Source organism: Macrotis lagotis, chromosome X (assembly GCF_037893015.1).
Source record: "Macrotis lagotis isolate mMagLag1 chromosome X, bilby.v1.9.chrom.fasta, whole genome shotgun sequence".
NCBI lineage: Eukaryota > Metazoa > Chordata > Mammalia > Peramelemorphia > Peramelidae > Macrotis > Macrotis lagotis.
In genome coordinates this window covers 142,267,133-142,292,374 of record NC_133666.1, presented here as the reverse complement: position 1 = coordinate 142,292,374, position 25,242 = coordinate 142,267,133, and the positions used below count along the sequence as shown (strand labels likewise).

At 34.4% G+C, this 25,242-nt stretch overlaps 1 protein-coding gene and 2 pseudogenes across 7 annotated transcripts in view; 1 reads left to right on the top strand and 2 right to left on the bottom strand.

The window, feature by feature from the left end:
* The window catches only part of RNF216 (ring finger protein 216), a 221,284-nt gene that overhangs the window by 43,240 nt on the left and 152,802 nt on the right, over positions 1 to 25,242 (top strand). For 6 of the 7 annotated variants that reach the window (XM_074202366.1, XM_074202364.1, XM_074202363.1 and 3 more), the window contains one exon: positions 24,285 to 24,422. In XM_074202366.1, coding sequence (XP_074058467.1) covers positions 24,356 to 24,422 — 67 coding nt within the window. In that variant the 5' untranslated portion in view covers positions 24,285 to 24,355. Of the gene's footprint in view, positions 1 to 11,178; positions 24,423 to 25,242 lie in introns of those variants that run through there. The other variant, XM_074202362.1, reaches the window with a different exon arrangement.
* On the bottom strand, positions 15,801 to 16,639 carry LOC141498848 (polyadenylate-binding protein-interacting protein 1-like; annotated as a pseudogene).
* On the bottom strand, positions 18,202 to 19,039 carry LOC141499706 (translation initiation factor IF-3, mitochondrial pseudogene; annotated as a pseudogene).

Sequence of the window (25,242 nt, the reverse complement as noted above, 5' to 3'; positions counted from 1 at the left end):
TTTTTATAAAAATTATTTTATTTGTTTTCTAAGAATATACAATAGTAGTTTCTACCCATCATTTTCTGTAAAGTTTTGAATTTTGCAATCTTCCCTTCACCCTCCCTTCCCTCCCCATTCCCCCACAGAAGGCAGTCTGGTAATCTTTACATTGTTTCCATGCTATCCATTGATCAAAATTGAATGTGTTGGGAGAGAAATCATATCCTTGAGGAGAAAATAAAATATTAGAGACAGCAAAATTATGTAGTACATAAGACAATTTTGTTAAATAAAAGAAATCGAAGGTAATGGACTTGAGTACAGATGGCATTCTCTGTCACAGGTGCTCCAAAATTGTCTCTGATTATTGCATTGATGGAATGAGCAAGTCCAATAAGATTGATCTCCACCCCCATTGCATTTTGCTTTTGACACAATTTGACATTTTGATAACTATGTGATTTTATCTCTATTTTTTATGTTGTGACACATGTCCATGTCTTATGAACTTTACATGGGGAGTTCACTCAATATGCTGTGACTTTACCTTTAAATCTTTTGACATTGTGAATATCAGTGGAGCATAGGGGCTGCCCATTGGTTGGGTATTTCACTCTTTCTTTTTTAAAAATATTAAGTGTCTTCTAGGTAACAAATACTATGATGGACGTTTGCTACTCTTAAGGAAGTTATATTCTATTGTGAGAGACAATATATACATATATAAGTACAAGGACTGTCTTAGGAGGCTCACTGGTATCTGAAGGAATGGAGAAAGATCTCGTTTAAGAGATGGCACTTGAGTGAACCTTTAGAGGAGGCTATGGACTCTGTGCAGCAGAGATAAGGAGGGAATGAATTTTAAACAAGGTCACATCTACACAAAGGCAACCCAAGTTGTAAGGAATAGTAATTTCCATTTCAGCTGGACCATAACATGTGTGAAGGAGATTAATATATAAATAACAATGGAAATATAGGCCAGAACCAGAATGTAGAAGGCAAATGTAAGAATGTTTATTTTATCTCGATGGTAATAGGGAGTCACTGAAACTTTTTGAGAGAGGGAGTGACATAGCCAGACTTAACTTCAGAAGTCTGTCTTTGGCAACTATATGGAAGATGAATTATTGTTCATGTGAGAGATGATGAAGACCTGAATTAGGGTGGTTATAGTACTAGAATGAAAAGGAAATAGATTTATAAAATGTTAGGGAGCTATAATCAATAAGACTTAGTAACTAGTTGGATATTGAGAGTAAGAAAAGAGATGTACCTGGGTGACTAGAAAGGTGATAGTGCTTTTGATGAAAATAGGGAAGTCAGAAAGATTAAGTAAGTTTTATGAGATAGTACATTCAGAACAGAAAGAGTTATGTTTGGAACATAATTGAATTTCAGGCACCTATGTGATAGTCAAATGGAGACAGATAATCAGAAGACAGTTGTAGATGTAGAATACATCTCAGTTAAGGTAGAAGGGTGGTATAATGCATATAGACATGGCACTTGAAACTGAAGCTATCATCTGGAGCAGGAATTTTTATGTAAATATTTTAATTCTTTTCAAATTACTTGTTAAAATAGTTTTCAGTATTCATTTTTTAGAATACTTTGAGTTGTAAATTTTTTCCCCTTCTTTCCTTCCCTAAGAAGGAAGCAATCTGATAGAGGTTATACAAGGGCATTCATGTTAAATATATTTCCACATTAGTCATAGTGTGAAAGAAGAAACAGAACAAAAGGGGAAAAACATACACACAAGAAGCAAAGTGAAAATAGCCTGATTTCATCTGCATTCAGACTTCCTCAGTTCTTTCTCTGGATATGGATAGTTTTTTCCCATAATGAGTCTTTTGGAATTGTCTTGGATCATTTTATTGCCAAGTCTATCATTGTTGAATATCACACAATGTTATTTTTTACTATATAGAGTGTTCTCCTGGTTCTGCATCAGTTCATGTAGGTCTTGTTCAAATTTTTCTAAAATTTGATTGCCTATCAATTCTCACAACACAGTAGTATTCCATTGCATTCATATATTACAACCTGTTCCGTTATTTCCCAATTGATGGGTAGTCCCTCAATTTCCAGTTCTTTGCCATCACAAAAAGAGCTGCTATAAATATTTTTGTACCTTTAAGTTTTTTCTTTCCTTTTTTTTTCTTTTCTATCTCTGTGGTATAGACTTGGTCATGGTACTACTAGATCAAAGAGTATGCACAGTTTGATAACTCTTTGTGCATAGTTCCAAATTGCTCTCCAGAATGGTTGGATTAATTCACAGCTCCAAACAACAATATAATAGTGTACTAATTTTCCCACATCTCCAACATTTATCATCCTTTGTCATATCAGTCAATCTAATAACGGTGTGGTGATACCCCAGAGTTGTTTTAATTTGGTTTTCTATAATCAGTAGTGATTTAGGACAAATTTGTCTGTTCATAGACTATCAATCAGGGAATGCCATATTATAAATTTGATTCAGTTCTTTATACATTTGAGAAATGAGATCTTTACTCCAAATGCTTGCTGTAAAAATTTTTTCTCATATTTCCTTCTACTCTTGGTTGCATTGGTTTTGGTTGAGCAAAACCTTTTCTTTTTTGGGGGGGGAGGGGGTTTGCAAAGCAAATGGAGTTAAATGGCTTGCCCAAGGCCACACAGCTAGGTAATTATTAAGTGGCTGAGGCCAGATTTGAACTGAGATACTCCTGACTCCAGGGCTGGTGCTCTATCCATTGTGCCACCTAGCAGCCCCAAAACCTTTTGTTAAAGAAAGATTTTATTTATTTTGAGTTTTATGAATTTTCCCCCATTCTTGCTTCCCTTCTCCCACCCCCCACAGAAGGCATTCTGTTAGTTTTTACATTGTTTCCATATTATACATTGATCTAAGTCGAATGTGATGAAAGAGAAATCATATCCTTAAGGAAGAAAAATAAAGTATGAGATAGTAAAATTACATAATCAGATAATGTTTTTTTCCCTAATTTGAAGGTAATAGTCTTTGTTCAAACTCCCTAATTCTTTCTTTGGATACAGATGGTATTCTCCATCGCAGACAGCCAAAAATTGTCACTGGTTGTTGCACTGATGGAATTAGCAAGTCCATCAAGGCTGATCATCAGCCCAATGTTTTTCTGGTTCTGCTCATCTCTATAGCAGGAATTCTTAACTCTTTTTTAGTGTCATGGACTCCTGGTAGTCTGATGAGAACCTAATTACCCCTTCTCAGAGTAATGTTTTTATGTGCATAAAATAAAATACATAGGACAAGTGAAATCACTTATTAAACTATAGTTTTTAAAACTATATATTTTTTGAGAAACAAACTCATAAAGCTCAAGTTAAGAATCCTTGGTCTAAACAATAATGAGAGGGGGGAAAAAAAGAGAGTACAGGACAGATTCCTGAAGTATAGTACTACATAGGAGACAAAACATGGATAAGGCTGAAAAGAGTTCACCCAGCCAAATAGAGAAACAGGAAGAACAGCATCATAGGGGAAAAAAAAATACCAAGGAGGTGATAGTATCTAGAAAAAGGAGGGAAGCCCAGTATTAGATGCTGCAGAGCAGTCAGTAGAATAAATACTGAAAAGGGGCCATTGAATTTAGCAATAAAGAGATCATTGGTGACCTTGGAGTGAACAGTTTGTGTAAAGTAGTAGAATGAGAATATAGAATAGAAGCCTTGAAAAGTAAATGGAGGAAGTGGAAGCATTGACTGTGAAAGGGAGGAGGAATACAGTATAAGGGGTCAAGTATGATTTTTTTAGGAAATGAAGAAATCTGATCATCTTATTACTAAGCTGCTGAGGAAAAGCCAGTAGATGAGAGATTTAAGATTAAAAATATGTGGAAAATGTGAATCTAGAAGACAGTCTGTCAACTGTCTAGAAAACAATAGGGTTTGGTCTTGGTCAAGAGAAGGGCAAAGTCTTCATCAGAGACTACAATAAAGGAGAGAATTAGGATTGATGTCAGGGGGCTTTGAGATACATAGTAGAAGAAAAGAATGAGTTTTCAAATTGTAATAGCTTCGGTTTTCTTAGTAAATTGTGAGGTTGGTCTCCTATGATGGGAAGAGATTGAGATAGGAGGATTTAAAGAAAGAAGAAAAGGTTTAAAAATAGCTTTTAGGGGGATGGGATAGAGTTTGTCTCAAGGGCTTATTTGAGTCTAGGTAGTATAAATGTGTGAGTACAGTTAGCAGCATGTAAATAGTAATGGTGGAGAAGAAAATGGCAGTTAAGGGTTTGACAAACAATGAGAATTGTCTAAATCCTTTTCTAGTCACATCTTTGTGATGATAAATTTATGCTGCCACTCTGCACAATTTTAAGTTATATATTGCAACATCCACATGCTTTTCATATGTGTGTGTGTGTCTGTTCCTAGTAGTCTGCAACTTTAATTCTTTTCAGACTTGTATTCTATGACTCATAGCCTTACAGCATCACTGGGAAAATATCGATGGCCCTTTGTTTTTGGGAGAAGTTTGAGATCACTAAAATAATCACAATTTCCCCAAAGCAATCCTGTATACTTACTTTCTCCTACTCATTTTTGGGCCCAGTTCATTGTACTCTGGCAGTATACATACATATACATACATACATACATGCATTTATAAATATATATGTATATTTATGATAGACATTACCATGGGCTTATTCATTTACTTGATTTATCCTGTGTAGGTTGGCTTAACTCCTTTGAGCAATAATGAGGTTCTGAAGTGTTCCAGTGTTTGATGCAATTGGTAATACCATATCTAAACAATGGCATCTTAAGGATTTCACCATCTATAGGGAATCTCTCTGATTTGACCTGTGTCTTAGTCATAGGCTTATATGTTTAGAATTCGGCTAGTTCAATTTCCTCACTTTATAGATGAGGAAGTTTAGGCTCTGACAAAGGAAATGATTTGGCTACATAGGAATAGTATGTGGCAGAAACAAAATTCAGACCTAGGTCCTCTGACTTCATACACTTTTGTTGAATCCCTAATTTATTGTTTTATTCCATTCTTTATGTTAATAATCAGAGTCATTGAATATCTGCTAAATGTATGGGAAATACATTTTGGTATTGGCATTGTTATAAGTCATTATGTATTACTTCAAAACAACTTTTCATATCTGTATTCATCACTTTTTAAATCATATAGTAATAATTCATTACATTTGTATACCACTAAGATGACTTTCTTGTCTTATAAAATCAGGTATATTTTTTAATAAATATACTCAGATCTTGTATTATTTATACTTTTCAGTCTCTTGTATAGCCTTGAAGATGTGATCTTTAATAGAGACAAAATATTCTTGTAAAGATTTTGTAGAGAAAGGAATATGTTAAAGATTGTTCTTGCTCATTTTTGATGAGTAAATAGTACCTTCCTGTCCTCCCTACATTCCCATCAATTTGTGAGGTATCTTGAACTCAACCCTTTAATTCTCTTATAATTCTCTTGCCTCTAGCGTGGACTTCTTTGTATATATTTGATCCAGATATCTGATCTTGTCTTTATTCAGTGTCCTTTATTCATCCTTATAATAGTATATCAGGGACAATGGTAGATTGTGAATATTGTAGTTCCTTTTCATTGATAGGAAAAGTTATTTTTCATTTTCTTGTTTTGCATAATAAATAATGTTTTATTCCTCTATAATTTTCTTTGACAGGAGTTATGAATCAAAAATCCATCACTTTATTGCCACTTGAAGAGTCTTTCTAGATTTAGTTGGGTGGTTCCTAGATAAGAGTTAATAGTTGATCAATGGGCCTTTTTCCTGCTTAATAGTACAGCAGAGAACTGCAGAAGCTGAGGGTCATCAGTGTCAGAGGCTTCAGAGTCAAGAGGAGAACTCAGAAAGACCGTTGAATTTGTTTCTTAGGATGGCATTGACATTTGAAACAGGATTTTCAGTATAATATTAGGGACAGAAGCCATGTTATGGGGGATTGAAGAAGAGAGTGTGAGTTATGAGGAAGTATAAGTGTAGAACACTATTTCAAAAAGCTGTGTAAGAGAAGGGATAAAAAGATGGTAGTTTGAATGGGGAGAAATTTCAAGTGAAGACTTTTTAAAACTTCAGAAACCTAACCATTCTCTTCTTATGGGAAAGAGATTAAAGAATGTAGGATTTAGCACAGGAAGGAATTTTAGAAGTATTCATAACCAGTACATCTTCAGTTTTACATATGAAGAAATTGAGATTAAAGACATTAATTAAATAATATGAGTAGTGAGAGACAAAGGATTCGAACCTCTTTCACCCAAGAAAGTTTTTCAGCACCCTCCTGTTTGATCAGTCTGCTTCCATTTTCTCCCTTCACTAATCCATCTTCCACACAGCTCCCCAAATTGATTTCCTTAATCACAATTCTATGTCCCTGCCCTACTCAGAAAACTTTAATAAGAGTGTATCACTATAGTGTTTCAGGCACAAGTATATAAATACCAAGAATTGAAATAATTCATCTTCACAAAAAGCTTATATTCTCATGGAAAACAGCAAATAAGTATATAAAAATACATAAAATAAATATAAAGAGAACACACAGGTGGCTAGGTGGCACAGTGAATAGAGCACCGGCCCTGGAATCAGGAGTACCTGAGTTCAAATGCGGCCTCAGACACTTAATAATTACCTAGCTGTGTGGCCTTGGGCAAGCCACTTAACCCCATTGCCCTGCAGAAACTAAAAAAAAAAAAGAGAATACACAAAGAAATATAAATACCAGATAGTTAAAGAGGAAGGACCTTAAGAATTAGGGGGATTCTAAGTGGTTCTTGTGGTACATCTTTAAAGATGAGAGGGATTTTGTTAGGTGGAGCTGAGAAAGAAGAGTATTCCAGCAAAAGATGACAAGGCCAGGGAGACAGATGTTCAGTTTTTGAGGAACAGAGAGAAGTCCAATTTGGTTGGAATCTAGTTGGAGAAGGGAAGAACAATGAAGGTGGAAATATAAGTTGGCCCAGTTTAAGGATGACTTTTAAAACTCAACAGAAGATATTATATACATATATATATATATATATATATATATATATATATATATATAATTTTTTTTTAGATTTTTTTGCAAGGCAAACGGGGTTAAGTGGCTTGCTCAAGGCCACACAGCTAGGTTATTAAGTGTCTGAGGCCGCATTTGAACTCAGGTACTCCTGATTCCAGGGCCGGTGCTCTATTCACTGTGCCACCTAGCCACCTGTGTGTTCTCTTTATATTTATTTTATGTATTTTTATATACTTATTTGCTGTTTTCCATGAGAATATAAGCTTTTTGTGAAGATGAATTATTTCAATTCTTGGAGTCCTCCTGACTCCAGGGCCGGTGCTCTATCCACTGTACCACCTAGCTGCCCCTGAAGAGTTTATATTTGATCCTGAAGGTGATTGGGATTAATTTCATTGTTCTATCAAAACAATATTTTGACTTTACAGGTAAATAACCATTAATTTGATTCTTTCAGTTATTCATTCCTTGCTATGCTTATTTACATGAAGAAAGTATCATAACACAAGTGAGAAACTTTTGTATCGTCCTCTTTTCTTAATATTTCTTAGCTATGTTTTCTGATGTATTTTTTGCCATCTTTTGCTATGTTCACTTTTTTTTTTTTTGATTTTGCAAGGTAGTGGGGTTAAGTGATTTGCCCAAGGTTGTACACTGTTAGGTAATTTATTAAATATCTGAGAATTTGAATTCAGATCCTCTTGAGTTCAAAGCTGGTATCCACTGTACCACCTAGCTGCCCCTCCCGTGTTTACTTTTGCATTGGTGTTACTGGGTATTAAAAGTATATATTGATTTAATTTGGAGAGTATTTTTTTTTGCAGTTTTTTTGTTTTCTCTTCCTTTTATCCTCTTATTTGTTACATGATGTATTATTTCCATAGTAGTTGTTTTTCAATTGCTCATCATAATGACTTCAAGTGTGAATGATCCAGTGTCTCACAGGATATTTCTTGTTTCTTTTGTATACAAAAAATAAAAACTAGTTTCACTAAGCTTCAAATTCTATTCTGTTGTTAACCATGACCAACTTGCCATCTATCTTTTTTTGGCAGAGAAGTTTTAATCTACTTTAGAGTGTTGAACATTCAGTTTCCATTAACACTACATCAGTTTTTGTTTTGATACTTTCCAAATCCATTACAATTTTATAATTCAAATAGTGTATGTTAATGCTAGAATTGTATAGATGTAATTTGCTTTAAATATTTTTCCCATTCAGTTTTTATTTCAGGATGCCAATAAATTTTTTAACATTAAGCCACAATTTTTTAAAAATATCTTTGTACTTAATGTCTATTATTAGGAAGAAACAAAGGTATTTGTACATATTTCCTTCATCTATTGGTTGGATTAAAGCTTGAAGACTTCAGTATCAGTCTTTTCTTTGCATATGTGAAGAATTGACACTTACTGAGTCTAAATAACATTTTGAAAGAGCTGCCTATTGTGTTTTTCGATGGGACCATATTGCTTTATCTGTATATGTTTTATTGAACCTCCCTTTTTAATTTGGAATCTAGACATAATTCAATTCAGGAGAAATTGTTATGTGCTTAAGTTTGGTGAGATCTATATTGAGCTTAAAATATCCCCCCATCAGTATTTTGCATTATTGTGTTGATTGTTTTTAAATAGAGCACAATTTTCCTCATGATATCAAACCCTATTGTTTTATACTTGTGTATATTTTAATAAACTAAACCGTGGATACATTACTAATTTTGCAAACAAAAGGCAGAACAAATGTTATGTCATTTTATGATAGCTTGTTCAATAAATACCAATTGATAGTGGATTTTTTTGAAATATCTCTTTATACATTTATTTTTTAAACTACCTTTTGTAACCTTTTTTTGCTCCTCAGCCAATATATTGTTTTCTTCTTGTTGTTCATTGATTTTTCTTCAGTAATGTGAACTTTGAATCCTTTGTATGAAGTGCAGAAAACATGTAAATTTGGCCAAAATGTGTAATGACTGCTGATGTTCTTGATTTTTGATAATAGATATTTATATTTTCTGTTGTGTAAAGTGGTATCAGGTTTTGTGTCTGAGAGGAACTTGGTAAAGTGCTTAATTGGTAATTCATGAAATTCATAAAGCATTTGGACTAGTAGTTATGGTTCTTAACCTGACCCTACTACTTCTTCACAGTTTTGCAGAGAAGTTTGAATTTTATTTATTTCCCTTGATGTGGGCAGCTAGGTGGCATAGTGGATAAAGCACCGGCCCTGGAGTCAGGAGTACCTGGGTTCAAATCCGGTCTCAGACACTTAATAATTACCTAGCTGTGTGGCCTTGGGCAAGCCACTTAACCCTGTTTGCCTTGCAAAAAAAAAAAAAACAAACTAAAACTATTTCCCTTAATGTAACTATTGTGTTTATTATATTACAATTTGAAAGCTATCTATTTTTAACTTGATCTAACTTGCATTTTCATTTTATTGGACTTATTGTGACTGTAGAGGTGACTAGAAAGTTTCTATGTCTTCCCTTGAAGGGAAGTGGGAATGGTCTCTTTCATCTCTGATTTATTAATTCTTAAATATTTAGGAAAGTACTTGATTGATATTGCATTGTGTATTTTGTTCTTTGATATTCTTTGACTTATATTGCTTTAACCATTTGACTTTTGCTTTCTGTTTGAAGATTAAGGAATCTAGGATTCTGAAATTTTTTTTTTTTTCAGATACCTGTCCACATGAATTTTTCTCTCAGTGGATTACCTTTACTGGGCAATATGGTGTTGAAATTTTCTATTTTATATAAAGATGTTATCTTCCATTTCCTTTCTGTAGATCTTTCATACCTCTCTCAGGCATCTTTTACTATGGCACTCCTGTTTGTTACCTAGCTTAGGAGGTTTTCTTGCTCCTTTGCTACTCTAGTTCTTATTGTTGAAATGTGATAACAGTTTCTGCTAAGTACTGTGTGAGAATGCATTTGTGACAGTTACAATAGTATTATCTTTTCAAAGTGACTCTGGGTATATAATTTGTCTGCTTTTCATGCCATCAAACTAAAAGGTTTTTTCAGAACCCCTGGATGAATATGATCCATTTTTTTTCAAAATCATGTGACCTTTTCATTGTGGATTTTTTTATTATTCATTTTATTAGGTTATAATTGCTGGATTTTGCAGGAAGTGAGAATTTGAAGACTGCAGTTTGAAGTTTCATTTTTCTTTAGGTTTTAAAGCTTTTTGATTTTATCTAATAATTGACTTAGAGATGAAACTTTTTATTGTTTTGTTTTAATTGCTCTGTCCCATAAAATGTTGCTTGACAATAAAACACATTTTCCTTTCTTTAAAGGACTTAGAATACTTTTATTTTTTGATATTTTGAAATTGTATGATATAAAGTTTGAGGATTATTTTTCTTTGAAAATTTAAAATAATTCACTTTATGAGTATGTCTTGATCTTTTTTTCTTTAGAGGCTCATTAATGGCTTGTTTTTCACTTGTGAGATCTGGTATCACCTGTTTTCTTTAAGTATTTTGGTATACTTATTCTAGATACTCAAAAGTAGTTTTTTAAAAAATTTAATTTTGTTAACACAAAACTACATGTGATAATCTGGCAATTATTTCTCTTTTTACTCCTAGTATTTCGCTATTCTTATTCTTAATTTTAATAATTTCATTCAACTCATCTGAAAAACATTGTGCATTTTTTTTCTTAAATTTGTCAATTTATCAGTTTGTCAGTTTATTGAAATACATATGTCTATGTATTTAAACAATACTTGGTTTTGCTAACCAATTAAATTCATTGGTTCCTTGGTAGTTTTTATGTTTTTTAAAATTATTTTTAATTTCTTTAAATGCATATTTCTTTGATTTTCATTTTTCTTGCTAACATTGGCATTTAATACATCGCTATGAATTTATTTCACTCAATACAGCTTTCTATGAATGACTGCAACTAATAAATTTGATGTAGTACCTCTGACACCTGTGCTTCTACAATTCTTTGAGTCAAGAATTCATAACTAATCCTAATCGGCATTTAGATCTGTATCTCTTGCTCCTTTTTCCATTTTTTTCTTGTGGTTTTAATACTCTATGATTGGTAAATAAATTTTTATATAAATATATGTATAAATTTATATAATTATATTATATAAATTTGTCTAAATATATATAAACATTTTAAAATTTTGTCCTTATTTTGTGATAAGCCTTTTTTATAATTTTCTTCACATTGTCTGCAAAATCTCATTTCTTCAATATATTGTTCATGTCTTAGTTTTTTAAATTATTTTTTCTGATTTGTTATGGCTTACCAGAAGTTGACTGCTCATAGCATGAGTAGGCTGTAGTGTACTGTGCAATTCTGGGTTAGAAAGGGTATTGGAATAAAAGAAGTCATCAAAGAACTCTTGACTTCAAAAAAAATTATAATGAGATTGAGGAACAATTGATTTCTTCAGTATCAGGAAATCTAGAGAAAGATCCTTCATAATATTGGCTGTATACCTCATTTAGGGTTTATAAGAAGACATGGACTGATGTTCCATAGTTGAGAAAGTATGGATTGGTACCAGTAGAGGGAGCAGCCACATTGATGGTTCTTTGATCAAAACAAATTATGGTTTATTAAATTCGGAAAGTGGGGATATTGAAATATATTACTAGTTTTCTATTTGCTCTTGAAAGACTGATCATTTTCTTTGTATATTTAAGTACTATACATTTAATATACATATTTTAAACTGAAAGGCAATTGTATATGTCTTTAAGCATGGAGTTTTCTTGTTTGTCAGTGTTTTCTAATTTGAGTTTGTCTAATATCCTTGTAACTTTAGCATTTTGAACCAGAGGTTAACATAATAAAATTACATTCTCCCTACCCAGATAAAATTTATTAATTTCTTTTGACATTAATGAGTTTCTTATAGAAAAACATATTGCTGACTTGTATTTTTCCATTTCATTCTGTTAAACCTTTTTAAAAATAGGAGACTTAATCCATTTATAGTCACCTTGAAAATAATGTTTGATTTAGTTTCTATTTTTTAACATTTCCTTTATTTATTTATTTGTTTATTTAGTTTTTGCAAGGCAATGGGGTTAAGTGGCTTGCCCATGGCTACACAGCTAGGTAATTATTAAGTGTCTGAGGCCCATTTGAACTCAGGTACTCCTGACTCCAGGGCTGGTGTTCTATCCACTGTGCCACCTAGCTGCCCCTCATTATTTTATTCTTAAACAAGTACTTCTTTGTGTCTTAGTCTTTTGAGGCTTCTTTTTTTTAATATAAATATTTTATTTATTTTCCAATTACATGTAATAGTAACTTTTGATTCTTGTAGATATTACTTCATAGGCAAGGATGTCATCTTATTAGGTAGACCTGTTGTCCTTCAATCATCAGCGGTTTTGATTCTCTTGGGGTGGTGGATTCCCTTCTTTGCAGCTATTATAATTTATTAATAATTTTGCATCAGGGAACCACTTAATTTCATTGAAAGTAATGAAGGAATTCCCAAATGATATGAAGCCCAAGTTCTTTCTACTATTCCATGCTGGGCACATTTCATTAATTAATAGGTCATGTTCAGGAGGCTAAATCAGTGGAGTGTTTATCCAATCACATTACAACATGCATTTTTATCCATATTATCTTTGTATTGTGGATGTTTGGTACCTGTGAATCTCATTTCCTCATTAAGATCCTATGTTCCAGACACTAATGCTAGAAACTGGAGTGCAAATACAAATATTAGACAGTCTCTGACCTTAAAGAAGAGGGATGCCTATTGTTGCTGTGCCCCTCTTTACATGGTAGGCTCTAAGCCTCTTCCCACTCACTCACAGCCTTAGGTTTGCAGCAGCCCACGTGGATTGGTCAAGACTTTTCTTCCTCCCTTTGCTCTTTTAGAGGCTGGTAATCTCTTCTTCAAAGCTCTTTCTAGTTGCAATTCCTCTTCTGGTGACCCTTCCAATATTTCCCCTACTTCACTACCAACTTGCCAAAGAGAGAACCAGATAGACATAAACTTGTAAGCCTTTTGTTGTTCTGCCATTTCTAACTCTTTGTGACCCCATTTCAGTTTTTTCTGACAAAAGATACTGGAGTGGTTTGCCATTTTCTTCTCTAGGGATGACAAAACTAGTAAGTGTTTGAGGCCATATTCTGACTCTAGGTCCAGCGTTCTATGCAACCTAGCTACCCTCCTGGGACAGTCATCTTTTTTTTCTGATGTTTGTTAAGTTTGCTGAACTTTTATTTCACAGCTGACTTGTTTTTTTCTTTTTTTATTAGAAGGCTCTCTAGGCACGAGGAAGGAAAGAAATATGGTGGGAACTTTAAAAAAACTAACCTATTGTAATTGCAACTTTTCATTTATTTATTTATTTATTTGTTTGTTTATTTGTTTATTTTTTGCTAGGCAATGAGGTTAAGTGGCTTGCCCAAGGCCACACAGCTAGGTAATTAGTAAGTGTCTGAGGCTGGATTTGAACTCAGCTACTCCTGACTGCAGGGCTGGTGCTTTATCCACTGCCCCAGCAATTGCAACTTTTTATTTTATTTTTTTTTGTTTAGGTTTTTTTGTAAGGCAAATGGGGTTAAGTGGCTTGCCCAAGGCCACACAGCTAGGTAATTATTAAGTGTCTGAGAACGGATTTGAACCCAGGTACTCCTGACTCCACTGTGCCACCTAGCCGCCCCCAATTGCAACTTTTTAAAAAAATATTGTATTTCTTTATTTTTTCCAACTACATGCAACTGTAGCTTTCAGCTCTTTTTGCAAGGTTTTGAGTTTTACATTTTTCTCCCTCCCCTCCCACCTCCCCATGTCAGAAAGCAATCTAATATAAATTATGAATGATAACCAAATAGCAACTTTTGAAATAAGTCTAAATGCCATGTCAGTGGAAATTTACCAGCAAAACAAAACAATAAGCATCCCCCTCCTAAGAAAACAACACAAACCTAGTAGTCCATCTGTTAACCTACAAACATTTATTTAATGTCTTCTTTGGACTGCATATTTTGCAAGACAAAAATGAGAATCTTTGCCCTCAGGATAGAGAAAGAGCAAGCATTTGTTAATAAATAAGGGCCTTATTAGCAGGCTGCTAGGCTTGGTTGGTCGTTTCTTGTCCTTCATTATAGAAGACCAAAATGACATCACTTTGTTTGAGACAAGCTGATCAGCCCAAAATAAGCTTGGAATGCTCTGCCACAGGTCTGGGCACAAATAGTCCATGTGAATACCTAGGGTGTTTACTGTAAACTTACATGTATCATGTTTCCTTTGAGCTGCTTCAATCCTGCCTTTCTCATAGAGTGCAGCACCCTCACTGATGAGGACATATCATGCTGGACAGTCCTGTGTCAGTGTCTCTATTCTGCACAATCAATTTCAAAGTTCTTTTATTATTTAAGGAAACCCAAACTTTATTTTAAAAAAAATCATTTTAAACTAATATATGTTCAACAAATAAAATAGGAAGAAAATTTAGTCAAAAAGTTACCTGTATAACTGATGCAAATAAATGTTCCAAATGTGTTACAGTGCATTATTAACAGAACTATTTACATGCATATTTACATCGGTTTTATACATTTATGTTTTTGTTTTTTTACCTACTTTTAGGAAGTTGGAAATAAGTACGGGTTCAAGTTTGGTAGGCAAATTACTTAAATTAGTTATCAGTAAAGAACCAAATTAAAATTAAAGGAGCATTAGGAAAAAAATGACTCTAAAAATTACAAAGCAGGGGGGGAAATGAAATTATAAGTGGTAAGCAAATAAACTTGTTAAAATTCCCAAATACAAAAATTTTCAGTCCTACAAAATAAAACTGAAGCTACGTAAATTAAATCAAGACAATGTTCCAGTTCTGTTCTGGAGAATAATCAAATTAGTGATGTGAAAAAATTATGCTTGTAGATCTAAAAAGGAAAAAAAAAAGGCTACCAAAGTAGCACAAAATGTATGCTTGACTTAGTTATTGAAATAATTTTTCCAGGAAGCACTATGGTTGTTTGAGCTTTCACCTATAAAATGCTTTAGCTGTCAACTTTCTTCCACCAATTAATAATTTTGAAAGATCCTGGTAACCTAAGTAGTATTTATTTTGCATATGTGAGAATAGTTAATAGTGATTTCAAACTCTGAATGCTAAAGTTTTTTTCATGATTATGAGTCAAACTTGAGACCCAATTTGTTAGTGGATATTTCTTAACCTAAAATTGAATTATTCATAGCTAATAAAAGGTGATACATTTGTGTAGTAATGTATAAGCTAAGGTTTATTTTTTCTCAAGGAAAATAGTATTTTAGTAAGATAAGTTTCTAATCAGTAAAATTTTCTTTCAACATGTCACTTATTTCAAATAAATTTTATTGCAGCCAAAACAGTTTATAATATGTACATAATAAACTATGATGTATATACACAATTTACGTTATAGGAAATAAGTTTACTTTTTCTTTTTGGCAGATATTGTTAAACAAAATTAAAATTGCATACATTAGTAACTTAAACTCAATATCCTTAGTTGGTATAAATGTGACATGTTTCCCTGCTTCCTTCTGTTTTGCTAATCATCAAACCTAAACTGCCTTATAAAGATAATATTGGGGCAGCTAGGTGGTGCAGTGGATAAAGCACCGGCCCTGGAGTCAGGAGTACCTGGGTTCAAATCCGGTCTCAGACACTCAATAATTACCTAGCTGTGTGGCCTTGGGCAAGCCACTTAACCCCATTTGCCTTGCAAAAAATAAAAATAAAAAATAAAGATAATATCCTTTCATCTAATTTTACTGTTTTCTCTTATGCTCCGATTCTAAGCACAATTTTTCATAGGCTTCTTCTATTTTGGGTCCATCTCATCATCAATGTCATCCAAGTATGTATCTCCAGCTCCTGATAAGTCTGTTTCATTTTCTTCATAATCTGGGAAGAAATTCTCTGTCAAGTAACTCCTGATGTTTTTCTTGATAATGTAGATCAGCAGTAAAAGGAATGCCATCAGATGTATAAAATGTTGGTTCATTCATAAAATAATTAGGATCATTTGCAGGTGTTGCTTTTCTATATGTTGAGGTGGCATGAACTCTAACCCAGTTACTTGATCAGAGTTCTACTAAACTTCAGAAGCATCTGTTTTACATCTCTGCTTTAATTTGCATCTAGGACAACATTTTCAATTCTCTGAATCATTTCTTCCATATCTGTCTTTCCTTTTTCCTTCCATGCAGCTTCCAAAACTGACCCTCTGAACTTCAGTAGTTTAACTGCACAGATTAAATTGTTGTCCACAGGATTAGAAAAAAGTTCATTCAGTAATTCCCAAAGACCAACCTGAAGAATATCTGCTCTCTGAATCTGCCCCTTTGTTCCTTTAATCTGTTGGTAGATGAAGCTTTACAAGAGCTTGTGGAACTCATCAGTAGTAACTCAGCCACTTAGAGTGTCTGCAAATTGATCAATTTGTTTCAAAGCTTCCTGGCTGTTTGGTAAGGTGATTCAAAAACTCCTGTCCCTGTTTTGTAAGGGTAGGATAACCATCACATACATCTTCATAGGAAGAATCTGTGTAATTAGAATTGTAACTTGATGGATAAAATTCTGGGGCATTGACGGACAACTTCGACATCAACACATGTCTACAACCACCTGGGGTTTAGCCATTGCTGAAGTGCACGGGGAGATTTTATCCTTAGAACTAGGCGGGAGCTCTCATAGGCTTCGGATGTTCTTCAGTAGCCCTGCCTTTGGGCGACCTGTCCTGGGTGGCCAGGAGCTCGGGAAGGGCCCTGGGCAGAGGGGACAACTTGGGCAGCCTCTGTGGCTGGGGGGTCGGAGGCCAGACTCCACGGTCCGGTCCCACTGCTGCCACTGACATGAATACCTTAGCCCTGGCCGCCTCCTCCTCCTCCACCTTTTGGCCCTGGGGCCAGGTCAAAACCCGTTAAAACCGGCTGACCTGCTCCTCCTCCAGCCCACTGCTCCCAAAGTTATTAAGAGAAACCTTCAGAGCATTTCTGTATCATTTCTTCCTACCCCTTTGTGAGTACTAGCCCTGTGTGAGTTCTCCATAGAATAGTCTTTTTGGCAAGTATACGGCTAGCATTCTAACACCATGACCAACCCATGTAGTTGCATCCTTTGTAGTAATGTCAGAATGCTAGGCAGTTCAGCTGGAGAAAGGACCCCAATGTCTGGAATCTTCTCCCCACAGGTGATCTTTACAATCTTCCTGAGACACCTTAAATAGAAGCAATTCAGCTTCCTGACATAGCTCATGTCCAGGTTTCACAGGCATGAGGTTTCACAGCAATGAGGTCAGCACATCTCTGTAGACCTTCAATTTGGTGGATAGTTTTAATACCCCTTTCCTCCCAAACTTTCTTTTAGAGCCTCCCAAAAGCTCAGCTAGCTTTGGCAATGCATGTGTCAACTTCATTATCAATGTGTACCTCCTTGGAAAAAACAGTGCCATGTCCACAATACTCAAAACTTCTCCATTTGCTGTAATTGATGGTTTCACATTTGGGTGGTATGGTACTGGCTAATGGATCACTTGTGTTTTCTTGGTGTTAATTGTTAGACCAAAGTTAGCCCAAGCAGCAGAGAATTGATCCATACTTTGTTGCATCTCAACTTCAGAGGCTGCATTGGGTACACAATTATCTGTAAACAGAAGATCATGCACCAACACTCCCTCTACTCTGGTCTTAGCTTGTGGCCTTTTCAAGTTGAAAAATTGGGCATCAGTGCAGTAGCTGACCTCGAGGCCATGTTCACCCTCAGTGAAGGCATTTGATAACATACCTGAAAGCATCATATTAAAAAAGTGTGAGTGCAAGGACACATCCTTGTGTGACTAGGAGATCTCAAGAGCGTTATCTACTGTCCCAGATCCCTGGCAAGCATGCCATCATGAAATTGACATACAATACTGATGAACTTCTGGGCAACCAAATTTTGACGTAATTTTCCATAAATCCTCTTGACTGACTGTATCAAAGACCTTGGTCAGATCTACAATTGTTGTATTCAGACCTTTGTTCTACTTCTGGCATTTTTCCTGGAGTTGTTGGGCAGCAAACACTGTATCAACTGTTCCTCAACCCTTCTTTTTTTTAATGTAAATAAATTTTTTAATTAAAAATATCATTTTCCCTATAATCTTTGAAAGTTTTCTTCATTAAAATATCACTGTTGCAGAATATTTGATCCCATATCACTATTTTCATTATTCATAGTGTCTCTGTTTTTTTTGAGTCTTCTTTACTTTTCCTATATGTGTTTGTTTCCTTATTGCTCAAGTGACAAAAAACACAGGTTGCAGCTTTTCCATCTCTTGTCATTTTGGGCTTAAATGCAAAGGTAGCAATTTCAGGCAAAGTCTTGAGAATATTATTAAATAGTTCCTCCATATTATCTTCTGGGACCGTAGTTTTCCCTTTCTTTACTGTAATTTGGACTTGATATTTTTTCTCAATCCATTGTTGAATATGTTTAATTTTAGTGTCCAAATCATGTTGTGCAATATTCAAAGTAAAGGTCAATTCCTTTAACTGGGGAGGTCCTGCTTTCAATTGAACCTTTTCTTTCTAAGTTGAAGCTGTTCTTCATGAATCTGGCTTCCTTTCATTAACTGGTGCACTGGAGGATCTGCATTGTCTTTCCGTAAAGCAAGTCTCAGGTTTTGTTCCTCCATTAGTCTAATCATTTCAGCTTGGTGCATCATTCCCAAATTGTTTCCATTACTATCAAGTAGTTGAAGAATTCGATGACCAATTTTTCACCCAACATTACCAAAAGTTGATTTTGATGAGTTTTCTTATCCTTTTAATCTTCTGTATCTTCAATAGTACTATATGCATTAGCACATGAAGGCAGAAATAATTTTTTGGTAACAATGATAGCCCCAAACTGTGCTAGTGCTGCCTTTTGCACTATCTGTACACAACAATATCTATCATTGCACTTAATTCCAGTTTTCACAGTCTGATGTATGAACTTCCTCATAAGAGATGTCATTCTGAGGAGAGGCAGACAGGAAGGAAGGAAGGCTCCTCAACCCTTCTTGAAGCCACACTGACTCTCAGGGAGATGAGCATCTGCCAGGTGAAGGATCAACCAGTTGAGAAGGACTCTGGAAAGAAACTTACCAGTAATGACTAAAAGAAATACCCCTGTGATTGTCACAGGACAATCTGTTTCCTTTATCTTTATAGAGTTGGATAATAGAGGCATCCTTGAATTCTTGGGATAACTTCTTTCTGCCATATAACCTAGAAAAGTTCAGTCAATTTTTGAATGAGGAATGGACCCCTTAGCCTATAGATGGAATATAATCAGTAACAGGTACTTTGTCACTTGAAAGGAGCCTTAATGGTATTCAAAACCTCTTCTTAAGTTGGAACTTCAACTGAATGACTTCAATTTGAGATAAGTGGTCAAGAAGAGGTCTTTGGCCCCAAAATAGCCTTCAGAACATCTTAAAAGCATTTTGGTTTGTTACTGTCTGCGCTGTGGACCTGGAGTTGGGAAGATCTGAATTCAAAATCGGACTGGAGGAGGAAAATGGCAAACCACTCCAATATATTTGTCAAGAAACTCCCAAAAAGGAGTCATGAAAAGTCAGACCTAGCTAAACAATGGCTAAGAAGACAACACTGATGTAAGCAAAGGGGAATGTCCTTGCCTTTAAGGAGTTTATAACTTACTGGGAGAAGAATATATTTTAAAAACACTACCAGAGGCGGCTAGGTGGCTCAGTGGATAGAGCACTGGCCTTGGAGTCAGAAGTACCTGAGTTCAGATCTGGTCTCAGACAATAATTACCTAGCCCTGTGGCCTTGGGCAAGACACTTAACCCCATTGCCTTAAAAAATCTAAAAAAACAAAACAAAACAAAACAAAAACACTACCAAGGGGTAGAAAGGGAGAAATGGCCTAGAAGTGAAATGAACCTCTGAAATCTTGCAGTTGAAAGCTCACCTATCCAAGAGTTTACATTCTCAGAGAGATAGCAAGCACTTAATAAGTATAAAATATGGACAAGACCATTCCACTTGAAAGATACTTGCAGGAGAGGGAAAAGTCATGAGTAGTATTTACAACATATAGACCAGATAATTTCATGAGAAGTTAGGAAAAGGAAGTCTCAGTTAGTGGTTTGAATTAATCTTTGAAGAAAATGAGGTATTTTATTTTTATTTTTTAATTTTTTTTAATTTTTTTAGATTTTTGCAAGGCATTGGGGCTAAGTGGCTTGCTCAAGGCCACACGGCTAGGTAATCATTAAGTGTCTGAGTCCGGATTTGAATTCAGGTACTCCTGACTCTAGGGCCAATGCTCTATCTACTGCGCCACCTAGCCACCCAAAATGAGGGATTTTAAAGAAGCTAAAGCAAGGATGGAATATATTCCATTTCTATTCAGTACATCTTTCTGAAAGTTCTAAATGGAATATTTGGATTAAGTGTGAGAGCTGAAACAAGAAGGCAGACAATGTGGCCTGTTCTATTCATGTCCACAAATGACCAGGAAAGCTCTGCAAGTGAATGGTTTTAGGATTAAAAATAAAACAATAAAATTTTAAAATGTGATTAATTTTATTGGTTTATGCATTAGAAATGTCAGTAGAAACAAAGTTTCAGTTGTTTTCTCTCATATAAAGATTTGATCTTATTGATTGTAGCTGATAGTCAAATCTTAATACAAAAGGGTAAACTGATTGGAAAAACAATACATTTTATTAGTGAATGGATGAACCACAAATAAATGGTATAGTTTGTACCATTTGTATAGTTCTTATACAACCTAGCATTCTTTGTTTTTTTTATTTTAAGGTTTTTGAAAGGCAAATGGAGTTAAGTGGCTTGCCCATGGCCACACAGCTAGGTAATTTTATCAAGTGTGAGACTGGATTTGAACCCAGGTACTCCTGACTCCAGGGCGGGTGCTTTATCCACTGTGCCACCTAGCCGCCCCCAAACCTAGCATTATTGTAGGAAAAAGAGTTGCAGAGGGGGAACTGACATTTATTAAACAGGCATTATGCCCGGTACTTGATAAATTTTACTTCATTTGTTCTTTATGGTACTGAAGTTAAGTGCTATTAGTATTCTCAGTTTATGTTGATGGAAGCTGAGGAAGACAGGAGTCTAACACAATTGCTTTTATCTTGCCTGATTCCAGGCCCAGTGTTAGTGGCCAGTATTGTTGGAAATTAAAGTGGAAAGTCAATTAATCCTTAGAATATGGCTTTATGGGATTCAGAAATGTAGAAAATGTTTAGTATAGAGAATAACTTGAAGATATAGTAAATATTTGCAGGATATGAAGCAATTCAACTATGAGATCAAATATTTCAAAAATTCAATCTTTTTAGTGTCCCATTTCTGTCCCTGGCCCCTGAACAGTTGTTCTTTTTTTAAATTGTGTCTCATCTCTTCCACATGTTAAAGATTAGAGAATTGGAAATATTTAGAATACACATTTTTTGAGGAATAACTTATCTTTATAGTAAAACACTAGTAAAGGTGATTAAAATATCTCCAGTCTCACAAAAAAAGATACACGAGTTTTTCATTTTCTTAGTGTTCACAAGGCCAAGAATGACCATTTCCTTCCTCATTCGCTAAATGCTGCCATTTTTTAAATGCTTTTGAGTGATATATAAAATCTGTCAGCAATACCATTCACATTTTATTAGCTAAACATAGTTTTGTCTTGGATTTTTTTTGCTAAGGTCTTTTTAGGTTGTTGACAGTTGAAGAGTTGCCCATTGAGCATATTTTCCTATGTCTTGTGATTCAAAAAGAAATATCTTCTTTTTTTGTTATAGAATAAACATATTAATAAATAAACTGGTTGTGATTGAGCATAATTGATTTTTTAAAAAAAATATTTATTTGCCTTCACAGGATGTCAATAACAATAAAAGAAATTTCCTATCCTTAGTACAGTGAAAATATACATTTTTTTCACATTGTGTATTGTATTTCTATCTATCACTGAATCTATCAATTTGGATTATTTTGTGTCCTTTTTCATTTTTACATATACTTTACCATTTTTCTCCATGTTTATTTTTCTGGAAATATCTTCTGCTAAAATCTTACACTATTACCTTATTGTGGTATAGAACTTATCCTGGGTTCTGAAGGACTTCTTTATGCCAGAGAAGCATAAGAGCATAAGCCCTGGCAGATCTTTTCAAGCCAGAAAACTTCCTTGGGTCCCTGGGTACAGAAGAAACAGCCTGTTTCAGGAAAGTCAGTTTGGCTAAGCCTGACAAAACCTGTCACCAGGTTGGCCAGGATGCCTTTATTGGTCATAGGAAGTCTCAGAAACCACCTCCTCAGTTGAAAAAAACATTAACTGAATTGGTAGAGTAGGGCACACTTGAGAAATTAAAAAATACCAGAAACAATGGTAATGTAATAATCTATTACATTAAAGTCCCAGGCTATCTTAGCTTTCATCCAATTAGACATTAAAGGTTAGAATTTGGCTATTATTAGATATTCAACTATAAGCTTCTTTGTACAAATGAAATTTTTTTTTCTTTTGAATTGTTTCTTTGGTAATTATTTCTTTGAGAATTCCCAGTGGTGGGATCACTAGGTCATAGTTATGTATTGCCAAGAACAGCTGATATATGTATTAGTATTATTGGTTAAATGCCAACAGTATTTGAATAAGCTTAAGAAAAAATAAGAAGAGAACTACACTTGGAAGGTGGAGATTGGAAAGGACTATTTTATGAGAATTGAAGCAGCTTTCAGGCAAAAATTTTCTATCACTATTTATTTTTTTAAGTGTCCCATTACTGTCCTTGGCCCCTGAAAAGTTGTTCCTTTTGTTAATTGTGTCTCATCTCTTCCTCATGTTAAAGCTTAGAGAACTGGAAATAACTAGAGTACACATTTTTTGAGGAATAACTTTTGTTATCTTTATAGTGAAACACTTTATTTATTACATTTATTATTTATTTATTATTAAGTGGTTACTGTGTGCTAAACAGGAATGGAGAGAAAGGCAAAACCATTCCTGCCCTCTAGGAGCTCACATTTTAATGGGGAGTAATAGCATATAAAAAACTAGCTACAAGTTTATCAATAAAGTTAGAGATGCATAGAGATGACAGCTGAGGAGATACAACACTTTCCTTTCAAAAGGTGACATTAGAACTAAAGCAATCAAGAGGCATAGATTCCCATAGATTAGGAAGGCAAGGCCAGAGTGTTATGTTTGAGAAATAAAAGTGGCCATTATAGCTGGATGGTGGAATGCATGGAGAGAGTGCAGTGTAAAAAACCAGGAAAAATAGGAAAGGGACATTGTGAAGAACTCTTTAAAAAGGATGGGGTGTAGGAGTGGGGGATTAATTTCAAAAACTTTTTTGAAAGGAATTTAAGGCTTAAAATCAGAATGACTTCCAAGATTCCTTCCATCCTTGAAGTCCTGTGAGTTCAGTATCAGATTGTTATGGGTCTCAACAGTTGCATTTTTGTAACTGGCACAGCAGTGATATTTTTGTTTTTAGTATGATAATAGTTTGAAAAGTGGTGAATTTGGTGCAGGAAATAATGGGGAAAAACTTAGTGTTTTTTGTCTTAAGTTTCTTCTTGAACTTGAGAGGTATGCCCCATAGGTTGGCCAGGTATGTTCCTCAGTCTAGAATAGGATTTTTTAAGACCTTTCTTTGGAGCCTAGTTACTGTAATTTGGTTCTGAAATGGAGAACCAGTGCTTTATAGCTATATACTGACTTCTGTCTTTTTTTCCCCCTCTTAGTTTTTTTTTTTTCCTTTTCCTTAAAGACTAAAAAAAAATTTTGGGACTGGTTCCCAATGAAGTGTTGACTTAAATTCATATGCACTTTAGCATTTTGCTGGGTTGTTGAGGTAAGGAGAAAGAATGAGATTCTTTTGTGAAGACTGAAAAATTTCAAGAGACAAGTTTTGAGGTAAATTATAATCAATTTTATCAATCATGACTAGCACATAAGTGACAGAAAAGGCTTCTTATCCTCTCATTCCATCAAAGAGACTGACCCCTGGCTACTTTTTTATGTTTATAAAGCCTTTGGACAAGAGGTGTTCTATCAAACAGCAATCGACTTTAATAGTCATTTCTCTCACTTTCAACTTCTCATTTTTTGTAGCTGATAACTGTTCATTAAAATATTTTGAGAATCATAAATGCTTGAGAAATTTCCTGGGATGAGTTGAAATTTAAAACACTAAGTGCTCTTTCTCCCTTTGCCTTATTTTTCAGATCGTTCTGAATACTTCATTGCTATACTTAGGTTCTAGCTGGTACATATATGTGCAAATCTGGGCTTTAAAATGGCAGAGGGAGGTGGTAATGAAGAGGTGATTCACTTAAACAGCTTTCATGGTCACAGGGGTAAAGGTAAGTTATTTGTTTTTTTGTTTTTTTTTAACTATCTCTTTCCCAATTGTTTTCCTTTAGCTTAACATTCTTTAGCCTAACACTTACAGGTAGTTTGTTGTTACACATTTTGTAATATTGGAACTTAGAGAATTGATAAATAGGGCACTAATACAATTGTTTTTTAAATCAAATGCCCTCTCCTTAAGGAACTTTCAGACTATATTATTAATGGCATTTGGTAATTCAAATCATTAAATAGACATTTCTGTATATTAGTTAAATGATAAAATTAATGGATCTTTTCAGGAATATAGAAATAATTTTTTCTTCCTGAGGAGATAATTTTATTATTAGATTGGAATGTTTCCATTTTAAGAGTTTTATAGGCTGAAGACTAATTAAACCGTGCATTCCTCTTCTATTGTCTTAAATAGTTGAAGTATAATAGCTTATGTTTATATAGCATTTTTGCATTTCCAGATCCATTATCTTATTTAATTCCATAACAACTCTGTGTAATTGCAAGGGAAGATATTAATTTCTTATCATGTAGAAGTTCAAAAGTATGATATGTATCAGGTTCTGTAGGTAGCTAGTAATTGCTGAAATGGTCCAGCCAAGATGGCTTCCTAAACAAAGGCAGGCTATTCAACTTGCTTAAGCAGCTTTGTTATAATTTTTTCCCCTCTCCCTGAAAAGGGCAGAAGCAAGGACATGAAAATAAGAGCCCTTTTGCTAGTTATAATATATATTTTTAAAAATGATACTTACTTTATACTTAATGAATGCTTTGCATTTTGCACTGAATGTGAAAATGGTGTTTAAATTCAGAACAAAA